The sequence below is a fragment of the Aethalodelphis obliquidens genome, unplaced genomic scaffold (genome assembly GCF_003676395.1).
Source record: "Aethalodelphis obliquidens isolate GAN/ISIS:26980383/991018 unplaced genomic scaffold, ASM367639v1 scaffold7, whole genome shotgun sequence".
NCBI lineage: Eukaryota > Metazoa > Chordata > Mammalia > Artiodactyla > Delphinidae > Aethalodelphis > Aethalodelphis obliquidens.
The window spans coordinates 843,032-858,725 of NW_020837951.1; the positions used below are offsets into that span (position 1 = coordinate 843,032).

Genomic DNA, 15,694 nt, shown 5'->3' on the forward strand with positions numbered 1-15,694 from the left:
CTCCAGGTCAGCTGCAGGCCCCGGGCGGGGAAGGGGCGGGGGTCTGGGCAGCCGAGCCCCCATGCCTTGACCTCCCCGGGCCTGGCCAGTTAGCACAACTCACCTGCTTCCAGACTCTGGCCACAGTGAGAGGAGTTGCAGACAACAAGCTGGTTTTCCTGAAACTTCCCAAAGGACCCGTCATGCTCCAACAGAAGCTGGGGCGGCAGCTCCCCCAAGACCTGGCCTGCACCTCCCACCCTGCAGGCCCCAACGACCCCGCTGACCCCACCCTGATCCTAACCCCCCGAGATCATGCCTAAAACCTGCCCCTCTGCACTCCTCCCGGGCTGGGGGCGCTCTGCCCCCCTCAGGTGCTGCCCTCCCACCGGGTGCTCTGGGGAGATCTTGAGGGGCAGCAGTCGGCCCCTCCACAAGTACGCCCACCCCTGCGACCACCTGGCCTTCCCTGGTCAGCACAGGCGCCTGCAGCAGCGGAGGCCAGGCGGGGTCCCCACCCCACCCCAGGCCTGAGTGGTGCCCTAGGCCCAGGGATCCCACCTCCCGGCCCTGTTCATCTCCCTGGTGTGGGGCCAGCAGAGCAGGGCAGTGCTGGGTGAGCGCAGGCAGCGTGGGATGACACCCCTGAAGGCCCCCCACGTGCTGGGGAGCTGGAGGTCCCCTCTGCAGTGAGGGAAGTCTGGCCCCGTCCCCACATTCAGGGGCCTGGCCCGCCTGTCCACTGGAGCTCCTGTGTGGACGGGTGCCCAGCAAGAAGGGCCAAGCAGGGGCTCCCCTGGTGGCGCAGTGGTTGGGAGTCCGCCTGCCGATGCAGGGGACACGGGTTCGTGCCCTGGTCCGGGAAGATCCCACGTGCTGCGGAGCGGCTAGGCCCGTGAGCCATGGCCGCTGAGCCTGCGCGTCCGGAGTCTGTGCTCCGCAACAGGAGAGGCCACAACAGTGAGAGGCTCGCGTACTGAAAACAAAAAAAAAAGAAGGGCCAGGCACAGGGAGTTCCCTGGTGGCCTAGTGGTTAGGATTCGGGACTTTCACTGCCGTGGCCCAGGTTCAATCCCTGGACTGGGAACTCCCGCAAGCCACGTGGCAAGAAAAAAAAAAGAGAGAGAGAGAGAAGGGCTAAGCACAGAGCACCTGGTGGTCCCATGAAAGGGCCAGCGATGCACCTGCTGTGGGACCACGGCGCCGGGGGCCTCGGACACGGCAGCCTCACGTCCGGGCGAGGCCAGTGTGCTCCAGGTCAGTGCTCCTTGGGCGTGAGCGGCCCCTCCACATTCCCCGACTAAGACTGCCAGTTAGAGGGTAGTTTCCATAGAGTTTTCAAGGTTTTTCTTTCTTCTAAGATATTAAAAACCACCTCTCATAATTAAAAGGCCCAAACAAATTATAATTAATAAATACCTTTACATAAAAACGATTCATCTGGGGCTTCTCTGGTGGCGCAGTGGTTAAGAATCCGCCTGACAATGCAGGCGACACGGGTTTGAGCCCTGGTCCGGGAAGATCCCACATGCCGCAGAGCAACTGAGCCCGTGTGCCACAACTACTGAGCCTGCGCTCTAGAGCCTGCGAGCCACAACTACTGAGCCCGTGAGCCACAACTACTGAAGCCCGTGTGCCTAGAGCCTGTGCTCTGCAACAAGAGAAGCCACCGCAATGAGAAGCCCACACATAACAAGGAAGAGTAGTCCCCACTCGCCACAACTAGAGAAAGCCCGCGCGCAGCAACAAAGACCCAACGCGGCCAAAAATAAAAACAAATAAATAGATACATTTAAAACAAAAACGATTCATCTAGAGCTACAATTGTTTCACCTAGTTTTTGAAAATTTAATTAGAGCTTGTTAAACATTTTAGCAAAAGCAAAATGCGCCGCGACGGTAGCCCTCCGTTCCCCACCGCCCCCTCCCATGGAAGGAGCCAGCCGCGGGTGGGGCTGGCCTGCTCTGTGGCCTCGGCCCTTTGATCCCTTGAGAGGTCCTGGCGTGGTCCCTGGGATGCTCAGCTCTGCTGGAAGGACCCTTTCTTCCCCAGAAGCTCTGAGAGGGGCCTCTAAGCAGCCTGGCCTGCCCATACCCCAGAGCAGAGGCCCTCCTTTCTGTCTGGGGGACACGGGGCCAGGCCAGCTCTGCGCTGCAGCCCATGTGACACAGGTGCCTGTGTGGCCTCCAGCTCTGCTCTGCGGGGTCTTTGTTTTCCCCTCTTCCCACCAGCCCCGTCTGCCCTTCTGGGAGGCTGGCGCCGAGGGACACCGGGTGGGCACGGCCCAGACTGGGGTGTCGGGCACAGTCCCTGCCCGCTGTGGACACACCAAGCCCTCCAGGGCTGCGGGCTCCTGCCAGCAACCGCCACCCCAGGCCTCCTAGTCGGACTGGGCCAGTGGGTGCGAAGGGCAGGTGGGCATGCAGAGGTGGGGCCTGGGGCCTCTGACCCTGCTCTCCGGGGACCAGGCAGCAGTCCCTCCCGTTCTGTGGCCTACAGCTCACCCACGGAGGCCTGGTCCTCCCCGCAGCCCAGGGAAAGAGGCTGCTGGGGGGCATGAAGTGGGGCTGGGGTGGGGGTCCAGCTCCCAGGTGCCCCCTCAGCCTCACCATCGTCAGGGGATGGTGAGCACTGGACCTCAAGCTCCCAGGGGCAGGAACCTGCCACCTGTGTGCCCAGAGGCTGGCATGCAGTGGGCGTTTCAGGAATGCTCATCAGACAGACCCTAAGGCTCCCCAAACAGGGCGACTTGGGCCCTTCTCCCAGGCCCGGCTTTGGCCAAGCCAATGACCTGCTCCCTGACCCTCCAGCCCCGGTCCGGCCCAAGCCAGGGGCTGCCATTTGCCCAGAAGCTCTCCCCAGGTTCTCTTGAGGGAGGCTGCCCCTTCTCCTGATTAGGGGGGGCACAGTGGGAGGGGGACAGGCAAGCACACAGTGGTCTGGCCGGGCAGTGTGTGTACCAGGCACAGGCGTCCACAACGTCCTGGAGACAGCGCTGACTGGCCGTGGCTGTCGCCCAGCAGGGGCGGGGGCGGGGTGAGGGAGGGAGCGGGGCGGGAGTCCTGGGACCCAACAGGGCACTGGGTGGGTGGGCGTGCGTGGGGGGCAGCACCCTCCCACGTCCCCAGCGCTGTGGGAATTGGTTGATGTTGTCAGCTGTTTAACAGGACGGGTCTGGACAGGCGAGCTCTCGTGGGCAGGGGCCGGAGCTGAGCCCACGTGGACCCTGGCACCGCAGGCGAGAGCACTTCCCTCCCTACGGCCCCCGGCAGCTGTCCCTGCCGGTGGGAGCCCTGGGCAGACCCTGGCTGGAGGGACGGAAGGACAGCTGGATCCCAGAGTGATTTGCTCTGTACTCGCGCCCTTTGGTCTCTGTTTCTCGGGCATCGGATGGTTGCAACCACGGATTTTCTCTTTGGCGTTTCTTCCACTGTCGGGGACCCTTGGTGAGGGATGGGCGAGTTGGCCAGGACATTGGTGTGTGGAAGGGACGCGCAGTCTACGGGGGGGTTGGGGGTGTGTGTGGACCTGTCCCAGCACTCGACCCCCTCCCAACAGTCCACAGTCACTCGGAGGGGCCCCTCTAGGCAGCGGTTGGGGGGGCGAGGACATCGTTTCCAGTCCCCGCCTGCCTCTCCCTGGGCCTCGGAGCTCCCACGTCCCAGAAAGGTCTTCTCTACAGGCCAGAGGTCATCTTGTGGGCCCTCATGGCTGGTGACCTCGGGCTGACACTGGGTGTGGGCTCCTGGGGGCAACCCAGTCTGTCCAGGGGTCCCTCCCTCTGCACCTAGAGCCCCCGTGCTCACCCCAGTACTGGCAGGCCTGCTTCCCCCAGGTTGGGGTACAGATCCCCCCACCTCTCTTTGTGCTTCCTGGCTGCTCACCCACATGATCTCCCCTTAGGGGCACCTGATGCCCGATGCCAGGAGTGGACTCAGCGCCGGGGGGGTCGGTCCCAATCACGGGCCAGTCTTGTGCCCTGTCTGGCCCTGCCAGCCCCCGTGGTGGCTGTGAGGGGCAGCTCAGCCTCACATCCTCCTAAGACAGATGCCAGCTCACCCCAGGCCCAGGCACGACCCAGGAAATGGAACGGAGCCTCCCTGCCCGCCCCCTTGAAACTGCCTACCCTCCCCAAGGGCCTTTCCTGCCTTGGCCACAGGGCCCCCTGGGACTCTGGGCCCCTGCCTCCCAGGAGGGCGCTCAGTGGTCAGCAGGTGACAAAAAGGACCTGAGGGGCGGGTTCCGCATCCCTCTAGAAAAGACCGACATGTCTGGACAAGGCGAGTTCAGGTCCTGGGCCCACCCGGGGCAGCCCAGCGAGGCCAGCAGGGCAGGCGTGCACAGAGTCAGGGAGCAGGAAAGACAAGGACAACCACAGCGCGATGGCCAGAGGAGGGGACACTGGGGACAGGGAGTCTGGGCACTCTAGGCCTTGAGGAGGAGCCACTCCCCACCCCTACCTCCCTGGGGAGGGCTCTTCACCAGGAGACAAGCCGATGCCCTCCTGGCCCACCCGGGAAGCGGCCCCACGTGTCCGTGAGATGACAGGTGGGCAGAGACCCCGGCCGGGTCCAGCGTGGTAAGGAAGAATCCAGGAGCTGAGACTGACAGCGTTTAATGAAGGCAGCGCCCCGAGCTCCTGGCGGCGAGGCGCAGCTTCGGGGGCGGACGGGAGAGAGCCCCCCACTCAGCAAGGGGGCGGCGAGAGCCGCACCTCCAGGGCCCTGGCTGCTTGCTTGGTGCAGGGCTGCCGCCGGCCTCACCTCCTCACCTCTGCAGCACAGACGAGACCCATCCAGGAGGGAGCCGCGCGCTGCCAGCCCCCTGCCACACTGCCCCACCGGCGCTGCCCACTCACCATCCAGGACGTGAAACTGGTCCGCGGCCTCGCAGAAACCTGGGGGCCGGGGCTGGGGTCAGGGGTGGCGGGGCCGGCGCGCGGGGGAGAGCGAGGTGGACCGCGGGAGACGCAGGGACACTCACCATACTTGGGGAAGAACAGGATGTGGTCCTCGGTCAGGTTGGCACCCTGGACCCGCTGCTCAAACACACTCAGGAATGATTCGCTCACAGGGAGCGAGCGGGCTGTGTGCGGGACACACGGGGCTCCTGGGCGCCCGCTGGGTGGGTGCGGGCTGGGCGGGCAGGGCGCTCTGGGAGCTGGGCTGTGTGCCGGGGGCTGTGATCTGACCCCTGCCCCCCACCCCCGGTCTCCTCTCTGTCCCCACATCTGGGCCTAACGGCAAGGGCAGGGGAAAGGGAGGGGAGCGTCCATGTGCCCATCCGGGCCCACCCAGACGGCCCTGCGGGCGTGCAGACCCGGTCCCGCGGGGACGTACCGTACAGCTTCACCGACAGCTGCCGCGCCCGCTCCAGGTACAGGATGGCGAAGCCCTGGTAGTCCGTCTCCCCAACGACCACGTCCACCGGCCCTCGGGCGCCTCGGGCTGGGCAGAGCCAGGTCAGGGTCAGCCTCACCCCCAGCCCTGAACCCTTGTCCCCATGGCCCGCACCTCACCTTGGAGCAGAAAGCGACCTGGGAGCCCCGTGTCACCGTAGAGCTGCCGCACCTGCCAGCAGATCCCATCCCTGGGGGGTGGGGGTGGGAGGAGGCACAGCAGGCTTGGGGACCCCAAACTGGGTGGGGCCTGCCGGGACCCTGGTCGCAGGGCCGCAGGCCACAGCAGGGGTAGAGTTGGGGGCCGGGGTGGGAGTCGGGAGGCTGGGTGGGGGCGGGGCTCCGTGCCGGAACTCACAGCTTCCGCAAGGTGCTGACAGCCATGGCGGCACCCTGAGGAGTCACGTGCAGTGTGCTGGCCTCAGCCCGGTGGCCCTGCTCCTGCAGGAAGCGGCACGCAGAAGCCACGGCCACAAGGAACCAGGTCCCTGAAAACTGGAACAGGCCCCGTGAGGGCACGCGGGGACGGGGGCTGCAAAGCTGGGCACGCGCCGCTCCGGCTCCCCCAAGCCTACCCGCTGCGCGTCGAAGTTGGCCTTGGGCTGGATGGCGCTGATGGGGGACGGGGGCCGAGGGGGTCTCTGAACCCTCTGACCCAAGGAGCCGACGGCCAGGAGCAGAGTCAGGAGGGATGCCGTCCTGGGGGGCAGCATGGCGATAGCAGCGACGGTGACAGGCCTGGGGGAGGCGCAGGGCAGGATGGTCAAGTCCCGGGTCGGAGTCCACTGCCTGCTGCCCAGCCGTCCGGCCCGGGAAGTCTGTGTGCATCCCCCACCCCCCCGGCCCTGGGCCAAGCAAACGGACCGCCCCCACCCCGGCCCTGCCCCTGCCCCGGCCTCCTCACGAACTCAGCCTCACCCTGCACATCTGACCTCGGCCCTGCACTTCCCGGCAGGGCCCTGTCGCCCTGTCCTGTGTACAAAGTCCGAGTTGACCTCTGGCTTCTTGCCCACAAGCCACCACGTGACTTCCAGTGTGGCTGGTGCTCATCCCTTTGCACATTCATCTCCCTTAAACCGCCAACAGCTCCTTGAAGTACGGACTAGTCTCATCCCCACAGCGAAGAACACTTGTGCCCGACACTGGGAAGCGCCGGAGCCTAGTCTCGAACCGGAGATCTCGAGCCTCGCCCGCAGCCTCGCTCACGACCCACGGCGCTCGGCCGCCGCCCCTCCAGGCCGCCAGGGGCGCTGTTTCTGGAGAGACCGAGCAAACACAGGCGCACAAAGAAGCACCGCCCGGGCCGCGGGGCCTGAAGCGCAGGCGCAGTAACAGCCAACGCGGGCTGCTGGGCTCGGCCCTCGACGGCCATCGATGCGTCGGGGCTCGTGACGTTGGCCTGGCGGGCTCGGTCATAGAGACGCGACGGCCGGAGCGGCGACGGAGGGCGGAAGCGGGTCTGCGGGCAGAGGCCTGGCGCCGGGGCGGGGGCAGCGCAGCCGGGCGGAGGCGGCCGCGGTGAGTGGGGCCGGCCCGGGGAGCGTCGACACCAGCCATGTCCGAACCCCGGCCCGGACCCCAGCGCCCTGGCCCCGGGGAGCGTCGTCACCCCGCCCCGATACCGGGCCCGGCCCCCCGGCCCCCGTCCCCAGCTCACCCGGCGGTGGCCGCACTGGCCCGTCGCCCACCTGGCAGGGCTCTCCTAGGCCAGAGGGCAGAGGCCAGGGCCGGCTGGCGTCCCTGGCGGCGTCTGGGGCAGGCGGGCTGGCCCTCGTCCCGCCGCCCCAGGTCTCTCCCGAGAAGGATCTCTGTCCCATGTTGACAGCTCCGAAGCCTGGGGCAGCAAGGTCAGAGAGGCAGGGTGCACAGGGGCCACCGACCCTTCGTTTCTCGGCCTCAGAGCGGTCACCAGCCCTGCCAGCCAGATGACTCCCTGGGATCCTGTGGGGGGCGGTCAGAGGGACCCGCCCAGGGCCCCACTCAGGACAGAAGGCCTGTCCCGAGGAGGGGGCTTTTGGGGTGAGGGTCGGTCTGGGGTCTCAGGGCCCGCCGCCAGCTCCGCCTCAGGCTGGCCCAGGCCCGGAAGCTGCCTGTTCCGGGGATGACTTGGCCTTTCCGGGGACCCTCAGGAGTGCGGGGTCCAAGCAGCGTGGCCGTCCGGGAGGCTTGATGAAGCTCTTGGATCCTTGGCCGCGGGGGTTCTCCGCACAGGCTTAGCCCCTGGAATTCCCAGCGGGGCAGTCGGCAGGCTGCCTCAGCTCAGCCGCAGGCCCCTGCGCCTCTCCTTGGGCCTGGGGGCTGGTGTCCTCCCTGGTCCAGCTGGCGGCTAAGGGGACCGTGCATGGGTTTCAGGGCCGCCTGGGCAGAATGTCACGATGGACGAGGGGGGCCTACCCCTGCTCCCCGACAGCCTCGTTTACCAGATCTTCCTGAACTTGGGCCCGGCCGACGTGCTGGCCGCGGGGCTGGTGTGCCACCAGTGGCAGGCCGTGTCCCGGGATGAGTTCCTGTGGAGGGAGCAGTTCTACCGCTACTACCAGGTGGCCCGCAACGTGCCCCGACACCCAGGTCAGCACCTGCATTCCGCCCTGAAGCCCACTGGTGCTCGTGCTGCTCGAGGACAGCCAGGCTGTGCCTCAAAACACAGGGCCTGGGAGGGAGGCCGAAGGGTGGGCAGGGCTGGCCCCTGGCTGTCAGGGGCCTGGCTCTGAGGCGTGGGGCCCCAGTGTGACACGCCCGTACACACACAGCGGCCACATCCTGGTACGAGGAGTTTCGGCGGCTCTATGACACAGTGCCCTGCGTGGAGGTGCAGACTCTCGAGGAGCACACCGACCAGGTCCTGCACCTTAGCTTCTCCCACTCAGGCTACCAGTTTGCTTCCTGCTCCAAGGACTGCACCGTGAAGGTGAGGGCGGCTAACCCTGTAGGGAGAGAGGGCCAGGCCACGAGTGACAGCTGGCCCGTTTGCTGCATCCGCACGGGGAGGCCCGGGACCTGGACCACTGGCCTGGATCACCCGGGCTGGGAGGCTGGGGCTGGGCGGCCCTAACTGCCTACAGAGAAAAGAGGGTCCTGCTCGCAGCTGTTCCAGAGCCGGCCCCAAGCTCCACGTACTCACATCCCTCCGGCGGTCTGACAGCCAAAGACAAGGGGCCCGCACCAGATGGCAGTTTCCAAACACTGGCTCAGCGAGCCGACCAGGAGAGGGGCCCCGTGCAGGGCGGGATCACGAGGTGCGCCTGCTCGGCTCCCCATGCAGATCTGGAACAATGACCTGACCATCTCGCTGCTGCACAGCGCAGACATGCGGCCCTACAACTGGAGCTACACCCAGTTCTCCCAGTTCAACCAGGACGATTCTCTGCTGCTGGCGTCCGGGGTGTTCCTGGGGCCCCACAACTCCTCCTCGGGCGAGATCGCCGTCATCAGTCTAGGTGAGAGTGGGCCGAGGGTGGGCGGCCCTCACACCGGGGCTGTCCCACCCAGGCCCCTGCTCCATCTCCATCTCTGCCCCGACAACCCCGCCCCTAATGCCCAGCTCCGCCCCCCGCCTGGACAGCCCCCCCCCCCCCCCCCCCCCCCCCCCCGGCCTCGCCCCATCCTGCTGCTCCCCGCAGACACCTTCGCCTTGCTGTCCCGCGTGCGCAACAAGCCCTACGATGTGTTCGGTTGCTGGCTCACGGACACCAGCCTGATCTCGGGAAACCTGCACCGCATTGGGGACATCACGTCGTGCTCTGTGCTCTGGCTTAACAACGCCTTCCAGGTGCGCGCGGGGGGGCCCTGCGGCCAGCGGCGGCCCCCAGCAGCCCGTGCCCACCCCTGCGCTCCTGCCCCCAGGACGTGGAGTCGGAGAACGTGAACGTGGTGAAGCGGCTTTTCAAGATCCAGAACCTGAACGCTAGCACCATCCGCACCGTCATGGTGGCCGACTGCAGCCGCTTCGACAGCCCGGAGCTCCTGCTGGACGCCGGCGCCCCTGGCGCAGGCCCCGGCTGTGTCTTTGACCTGAGCAGCGACAGCGAGGACCAGGCAGTCGACCCGGGCCCGGCCCGCGCCAAGGGCTTGCGGCGCGTCCTGGAGGGCCGGGCCCAGCCCCAGCCGTCAGAGTGCGCGCTGGAGACCAAGGCGGCCGAGCTGCTGGCCCAGGGCCACACCAAGCCCCCCGAGCGCAGCACGGCCGCCGCCGGCAACAAACTCCTCATCTTCACCACGGGCTGCTTCACCTACTCGCCGCACCAGATCGGTGAGGGGCCCGGGCGAGGCTTCCCGGGGTGGGGCGGGGCCCGTCTGTGCGCAGAGTCCCTTCCTCCCTTTGCTCTGGGGGTGAGCGCTCGTGCAGCCCCCCGGGGCGCACCTTCGGATCCAGGGGCACAGGGCCGGTGGCGCCGCGGGCGTCTGGGCGCTCCCAGGCACTGAGGCGCTGCCCACTCGGCCTCCACAGGCATCAAGCAGATCTTGCCGCACCAGATGACCACGGCGGGGCCCGTGCTGGGCGAGGGCCGGGGCTCCGACGCCTTCTTTGACGCGCTCGACCACGTCATCGACGTGCACGGACACATCATCGGCATGGGCCTGTCCCCCGACAACAGGTGGGCGTCTGTTGGCAGCCTGGGTGGGGGCGTCCGCGGGCCCTTACTGAGCAGCGCGCCTGTGCAGGTACCTGTACGTAAACAGCCGCGCCTGGCCCCGCGGCTCGGTGGTGGCCGACCCCATGCAGCCGCCGCCGATCGCGGAGGAGATCGACCTGCTGGTGTTCGACCTCAAGACCATGCGGGAGGTGAAGCGGGCCCTGCGCGCCCACCGTGCCTACACGCCCAACGACGAGTGCTTCTTCATCTTCCTGGACGTCAGCAGGGACTTCGTGGCCAGGTCCGGGGGCGGAGCCGGGTGGGGAGGGGCCCCAGTGGGCGGTCGGGGGCTCATCCCAGGCGCTCTCGCAGTGGGGCAGAGGATCGGCACGGCTACATCTGGGACCGCCACTACAACATCTGCCTGGCCAAGCTGCGTCACCAGGACGTGGTCAACTCGGTGGTCTTCAGCCCCCAGGAGCAGGAGCTCCTGCTGACGGCCAGCGACGACGCCACCATCAAAGCCTGGCGCTCGCCACGCACGGTGCGTGTCCACCAGGCCCCGCGCCCGCGCCCACGCCCCTTCTTCTCCTGGTTCGCCAGCCAGAGGCGCTGAGGGGCGCTGGGACCCACCGAGGAGGCCACGGAGGCCCATGGCCCTTTTTCGGGGGTTGAGCTGCTGCCCAGAGCGCGTGGGGGCAGAGAAGCTTGCTGCAGAAATGCCTTAGGAGGGGGGCCCCGCGAGGCCACGGCGGGGGACGGCCTGGCCCCCACCACGCTCGTGCACGCACACCGCCTCCCACAGCTGTGACGCTCAGCCTTGGGCAGCCGGGGCCGTCTCTGGCTGGCTTGGGCTGCACAGGACACTGGGCCCCCGCTCTTCACCCACCCCCTTCCCCTGGGCCTGGGCTCTGGGACAGTCTGCACAACACGTTCCCCTTGGCCAGCCCTGTGGGGCCCTGGCGGTGTTTGCTGGGCCCAGCCTTGCCCAGGGAGCCCAGGCTCCCTCTTCTGGGAACTTCCCAGCGTCAGGGTCGAGATGCGGGTCAGGCTGCCATGGGCCAGGCTGCCATGGGCCCAGGGGACCTGCATGTCACTGGTTCAGGATCTGAATAAAAGGTTGGCAACAGCACAGCGCCGACCAGTCTGTGCGGGGAGGGCGTGGCATCCAGTGTGTGCAGGGAGGGCGTGGCATCTATACGGGCCCTCGTCGTGCCTGCTGGACAGGGCGGGTGCCCTAGGCCACACGCTAGGAGCTGCCCTGAACTGGGCAGCGGGACGCGAGTCTGCGTCCCCAGCCGCTGCCCCCGCTGCCTCTGTGGACAAATCCCCGAGTGCAGACTCTGGAGCACGTCCGGCACGTGTGTGCTCCCCGCCAGCAGGGGGCGCAGAGGGACACGACCTGGCAAGTGCCGGGCACCGGGGACAGCAGGCGGGGCGGGGGGGCGGGGGGGGGGGGGGGGGGGGGCCGGTTTCAGGGCTTGGAGTTCTCAGGGGGTGCCCTGGCTGGGGCAGGGGCAGGGGCAGACCTCTGGGGCCTGGCACGTGACAATGTGGACACAGCGGAGGTGGCAGCAGAGGGGCGGGGGTGGCCCCAGCTGTACCCTCAGGCCTGGCCCAGGCCCATCCTGGGGCCTCACCTGGCCTGCTTGCTCAGCTCGGGACACCCCGGGGTGGAGGTGCAGCCCGGCTGCACGTGGAGCGATGGTGCTGAACTGCCATCGGCTCCACACTTGGCACGCGCCAACGTGACGGTCGAGAAGACACGTGGATGGGCCTTGGGGGACAGCGTGTTTCTCCAGGCCAGAGGCAGCGGTGAGCAGAGGCTGTCCCGGTCGCCTGCGGGGTCGGAGCCAAGCTGGCCGCAGGCAGACGGGCTGGGCAGGGCTGGGTGCAGACACGAGGTCGGGGAAGCTGACCCAGGAGGAGTTCGGACTGGAGGGCAAGGTGCCCAGAGGAGCCAGCCAGTGGCACAGCTGCGCCCCGAGGACAGAGCCCCAGCCCCACGGCTGCAGCGGGGAAGCCTGGGCCCCTGGGTCTGTCTCCGAACAACTGGACGGGTGAGAACAGGGAAGGGAGCTCAACAGCAGCGGAGCCCGAGCGCTCTGCCTGGGACCCGCCTGGAGCTGCAGCCCGGAGCCCAAGCTCGGCCTCAGACAGGAGCCAGGAATCCCCACGGGTAGCTGCGAGGTGACGCGGTTTCTGGAAAAGACTGGAGATATGTTTAATTTAAAGCCATCAAGGAAACCTACAAAATCTATAAAACAAAAGCAGCTGAATCGGAATCAAAAACATGCAGAAATCGAAAAATTAGAAGGGAGCCAACAGAGGAGAGGGTGATTGGAACTAAATGCTTAACACACGTAAAGAAGGCTGGACCAGGCCCACCTGGTGTGAGGACTGGGAAGCGGGTGACAAAAAGCAGAGAAACAGAAACGTGCCAGAGGAGCGGGGAGGCCCGGGAGGCGGGGGTGGGGTGGGGGGGAGAGCAGGTGGAGGCGGGGTTGGAAGAGGACACCCATCCCCAGAGCACGTGCGAGCTGAGGTCTGATTGAGGGCAGCAAGCAGGCTCGAGCCTCCAAGCTCCATGGGAGGCGGGTGCAGGTGGGGAGGCGGGTGCAGGTGGGAGCTGGCTCGAGGCCCTGCCCCTCCGGAGGTGTGGCCAGAAACCTGAGCAGAGGCTCGGGGCAGCCGAGGGCTCCGACAAGGGTGCCATGGCAGGCGGGGCAGGGGCAGCGGCAGCACTGGGGCCCCCAGCACTGGCACCTCTCGCCGGTGCCCACCCTCAGTTCCTGGGCCTGCACGGCACAGCCGCCAGCCTGCCATGGGGTCGGGAAAGGGGACTCGTGAAGCTGAGTGAGTGCAGAGAGGCCGGGTGATCCCCGGGGGCTGTGTGGCCCCAGGCACAGCCGGACTAAGGAGGGGCACGACAGAGCAGGGTTAACGGGAGTGCCAGCTTGCAAGCTGGAGGCCAGACGGGGTGCCAACAACCAGACCAGAGGGAGCAGCTTGAGAAACAGCCCGTGAAGTGGCTGTGGCGCCCAGGACCACCCGTGCGCTGCCCGTGCGCTCCTCGGGCTCAGGCCAAGGCTCGGTGGGCTTGCAGAGCAGCACGCAGGAGCGGCCGGAAGAGCGTGGCTTTCGGGGCTGGGCTGGCGTGGGGTCCAGCCCGCGGGTGGCAGTGGGAACGTGAGCCTGGGCCTAACCAGACCCACGCCTGTAAGGTCAACGTCCAGAATCTAATCTACAGTTACCCAGTACACGAAGAGCTGGTTCGTTCAACTCAAGGGAAGCCAAGGACGCTCAAGTTACCTGACACAGACAGAGTGGCCATTATAAACTGCCTGAGTGAGCAAACACATTCTGCAGTGGATGTTAAGATATAAACAAAAAAGGGAAATAACCAAAAATTAAAACTCTAGACAAACTCCATAGCAGGATGGAGAAGTCAGAGGAAAGAGTCGGTGAACTTGACTGAAGACAGGACAACAGAGATGGTCCAACCTGAACAGGCGCTCAAAGGTCTAAGCGCGGAAGGAGAGGAGGAAGCGATTTGAAGAAATGATGGCTGAAAACATCCCCAAATTTGGATATAAACCTACAGATTCAAGAGGTTGAGCAAAAGGACAAACTCAAGGACATCCACACCTGGACACATCTAAATCGGCACTGAAAACCGAAGACAAAAGAAACCTGGAAGCAGTGAGAAGAGGCACCTCGGCCCCCGGGGACAGCCTGTGGCGACTACAGATTCCTCATTAGAAACCACGGAAGCCACAGGAAGTAGCACTTTTTTTTTTGGGGGGGGGGGTGCGCTGAGGGATCTTAGTTCCCTGACCAAGGATTGAACCTGGGCCCCGGCAGTGAAAGCCTGGTGTCCTACCCACTAGGCCACCAGGGAACTCCCAGAAGTAGCACATGTTTTAAGTGTCGGGGAAAAGGAAAGACTCAGCTCGGAGTTCTATATCCAGTGAAAATGATCTGCTCTAACAGAAATGCCGATGGGAGCTCTTCCGACAGGAAGGAGATGGTGTCAGGAAACCTGGATGGTCAGCAGGGAGGGGACAGCAACAGAAACGGTGAACACTCTCCTCTTGAGTTCTCCAAACACATTCGGCTGCTGAAAGGAAGTTTGTTATGGTGTCGTCTGGTGACATGTCCAGCACACAGAGGTAATGGGGGAACCACAAAGGGGCCTCCAGGGTGGTAAGGTTTCTATATCCCAGTTAAAGAGCAAACTACTGATTCCAAGTAGACTGGAACAACCACTAAAACCATAAAGAGAGAGAGTCAGTATCACAACAGATGAACTAAAATTGAATACTGGGACTTCCCTGACAGTCCAGTGGTTAGGACTCCGCACTCCCAACGCAGGGGGCACGGGTTCAATCCCTGGTTGGGGAACTAAGATCCTGCATGCTGCATGGTCAAACAAAACAAAACAAAACAAGCAAACAAAAAACCCAGAGAGAACCAACAGAAAACAAACACAAAATGGTCAACTTATATCTAGCATATCAATAATTACATTATTGTCAACGTGAAACTTAAAAAACCCTACAACCCAACTATGCCATCTCTAAGAAACTCAAATATAGTATAGGTTAGTTAAAAGTAAAAGGATGGAAAATGTATACCACAAAAATACCAATGAAAAGAAACAGGACGTTAATATCAGACAAAGTAAAGCACATTTCAGAAAAAGTCTGTTACCAAGAAAAAAGAGGGACATTACACACCGATACAAGAGTAAATTCACCAAGAAGATACAACAATCCTACATGTGTGTGCGCCTAACAACAGAGCCTCAGAACACACAAAGCAAGAAGTGACAGAATGAGAGGAGAAATAGATGCATCTGAAGTTACAGTTGGAGACTAGGTGCTCCTCTCTCAGTGAAGGTCAAACTAGTCACAGAGGCAGCAAAGTGCAGGCGAACTGAGCCCTCCCCTGTGTTAGCTTCCTGGGTGGCTGGAACAAAGTACCACAAACTGGGAAGTTTAAAACAACAGAAATGTATTGTCTCAAAGTTCTGGAGGCCGAAAGTCCAAGGTCAAGGTGCTGGCAGGGCCACTCTCTCTGGGGGAAGCCCTTCCTGGCCTCTTCCTAGGTTCTGGCGTTTGCCAGACATCAGGCGCTCCTGACCTGTAGACGCATCACTGCAGCCTTCTGGCTTCACGTGGCATCCGCCTCCGTGGGCCTGTTCACGTGCTCGTCCCTCTGTGCACGTCTGTGTCCACGTTTCCCCTTTTCAGAAGGACACCAGTCATATTGGATTGAGCCCACCCTAATAACCTCATTTTAACTTATCTCTGTGAAGACCGTATTTCCAAATAAGGTCCCAGTCTGAGTTACTGAGGGTTAGCACTTCGTATCTTTTGGGGAGTCACAATTCAATACATGTCAACTATGAGCCAACTGAATCTAATTGATACGTGTGGAACACTCCCCTCACCGACAGCAGAAGACACGTTCTTTTCTCTTTTTATTTAATTTATTTATTTTTGGCTGCGTTGGGTCTTCGTTGCTGCGCGTGGGCTTTCTCTAGTTGCAGCGAGCGGGGGCTACTCTTCGTTGCGGTGCGCAGGCTTCTCATTGCGGTGGCTTCTCTTGTTGCGGAGCATGGGCTCCAGGCGCGTGGGCTTCAGTAGTTGTGGCACGCGGGTTCAGTAGTTGTGGCTCATGGGCTTAGTTGCTCCTCAGCATGTGGGATATTCCCGGACCAGGGCTCGAACCCGTGTCC

The 15,694-nt window shown here is 64.0% G+C and overlaps 2 protein-coding genes across 3 annotated transcripts; one reads left to right on the plus strand and one right to left on the minus strand.

Moving 5' to 3' along the window:
- Nucleotides 1–4,568: 4,568 nt before the first annotated feature.
- On the minus strand, nt 4,569–6,680 carry C8G (complement C8 gamma chain). Its single transcript, XM_027104241.1, has 8 exons — nt 6,296–6,680; nt 5,953–6,115; nt 5,736–5,872; nt 5,498–5,568; nt 5,319–5,426; nt 4,963–5,064; nt 4,838–4,876; nt 4,569–4,752 (listed from the first exon to the last, which is right to left on the minus strand). Exons 2-8 carry the CDS (start codon nt 6,088–6,090, stop codon nt 4,739–4,741), a joined length of 609 nt encoding a protein of 202 aa, XP_026960042.1. The 5' UTR covers nt 6,091–6,115; nt 6,296–6,680; the 3' UTR covers nt 4,569–4,738.
- A 103-nt stretch (nt 6,681–6,783) lies between these two features.
- FBXW5 (F-box and WD repeat domain containing 5) lies at nt 6,784–11,083 on the plus strand. 2 transcript variants are annotated; one of them, XM_027104239.1, is made up of 9 exons: nt 6,784–6,895; nt 7,730–7,945; nt 8,128–8,285; nt 8,640–8,814; nt 8,998–9,146; nt 9,221–9,626; nt 9,825–9,972; nt 10,040–10,252; nt 10,324–11,083. In XM_027104239.1, the coding sequence occupies exons 2-9, from the start codon at nt 7,753–7,755 to the stop codon at nt 10,565–10,567; spliced, it is 1,686 nt and encodes a 561-aa protein (XP_026960040.1). In that variant the 5' UTR covers nt 6,784–6,895; nt 7,730–7,752; the 3' UTR covers nt 10,568–11,083. The 2 variants fall into 2 exon arrangements, with proteins under 2 accessions (XP_026960040.1, XP_026960041.1); XM_027104240.1 differs by lacking the exon at nt 6,784–6,895 and adding an exon at nt 7,033–7,224.
- The last annotated feature ends 4,611 nt before the right edge of the window (nt 11,084–15,694 follow it).

Bases quoted from the DNA above. Each gene is read 5' to 3' on its own strand.
- C8G (XM_027104241.1), bottom strand. From the start codon at position 6,090: ATGCTGCCCCCCAGGACGGCATCCCTCCTGACTCTGCTCCTGGCCGTC. The intron at 5,873-5,952 runs GTAGGCTTGGGG...GGCCTGTTCCAG, and splicing joins CCAACTTCGACGCGCAGCGG to TTTTCAGGGACCTGGTTCCT. The intron at 4,877-4,962 runs GTGAGTGTCCCT...CCCGGCCCCCAG, and splicing joins CCTGTTCTTCCCCAAGTATG to GTTTCTGCGAGGCCGCGGAC.
- FBXW5 (XM_027104239.1), top strand. From the start codon at position 7,753: ATGGACGAGGGGGGCCTACCCCTGCTCCCCGACAGCCTCGTTTACCAG. The intron at 9,147-9,220 runs GTGCGCGCGGGG...TCCTGCCCCCAG, and splicing joins GGCTTAACAACGCCTTCCAG to GACGTGGAGTCGGAGAACGT. The intron at 10,253-10,323 runs GTCCGGGGGCGG...GCGCTCTCGCAG, and splicing joins AGCAGGGACTTCGTGGCCAG to TGGGGCAGAGGATCGGCACG.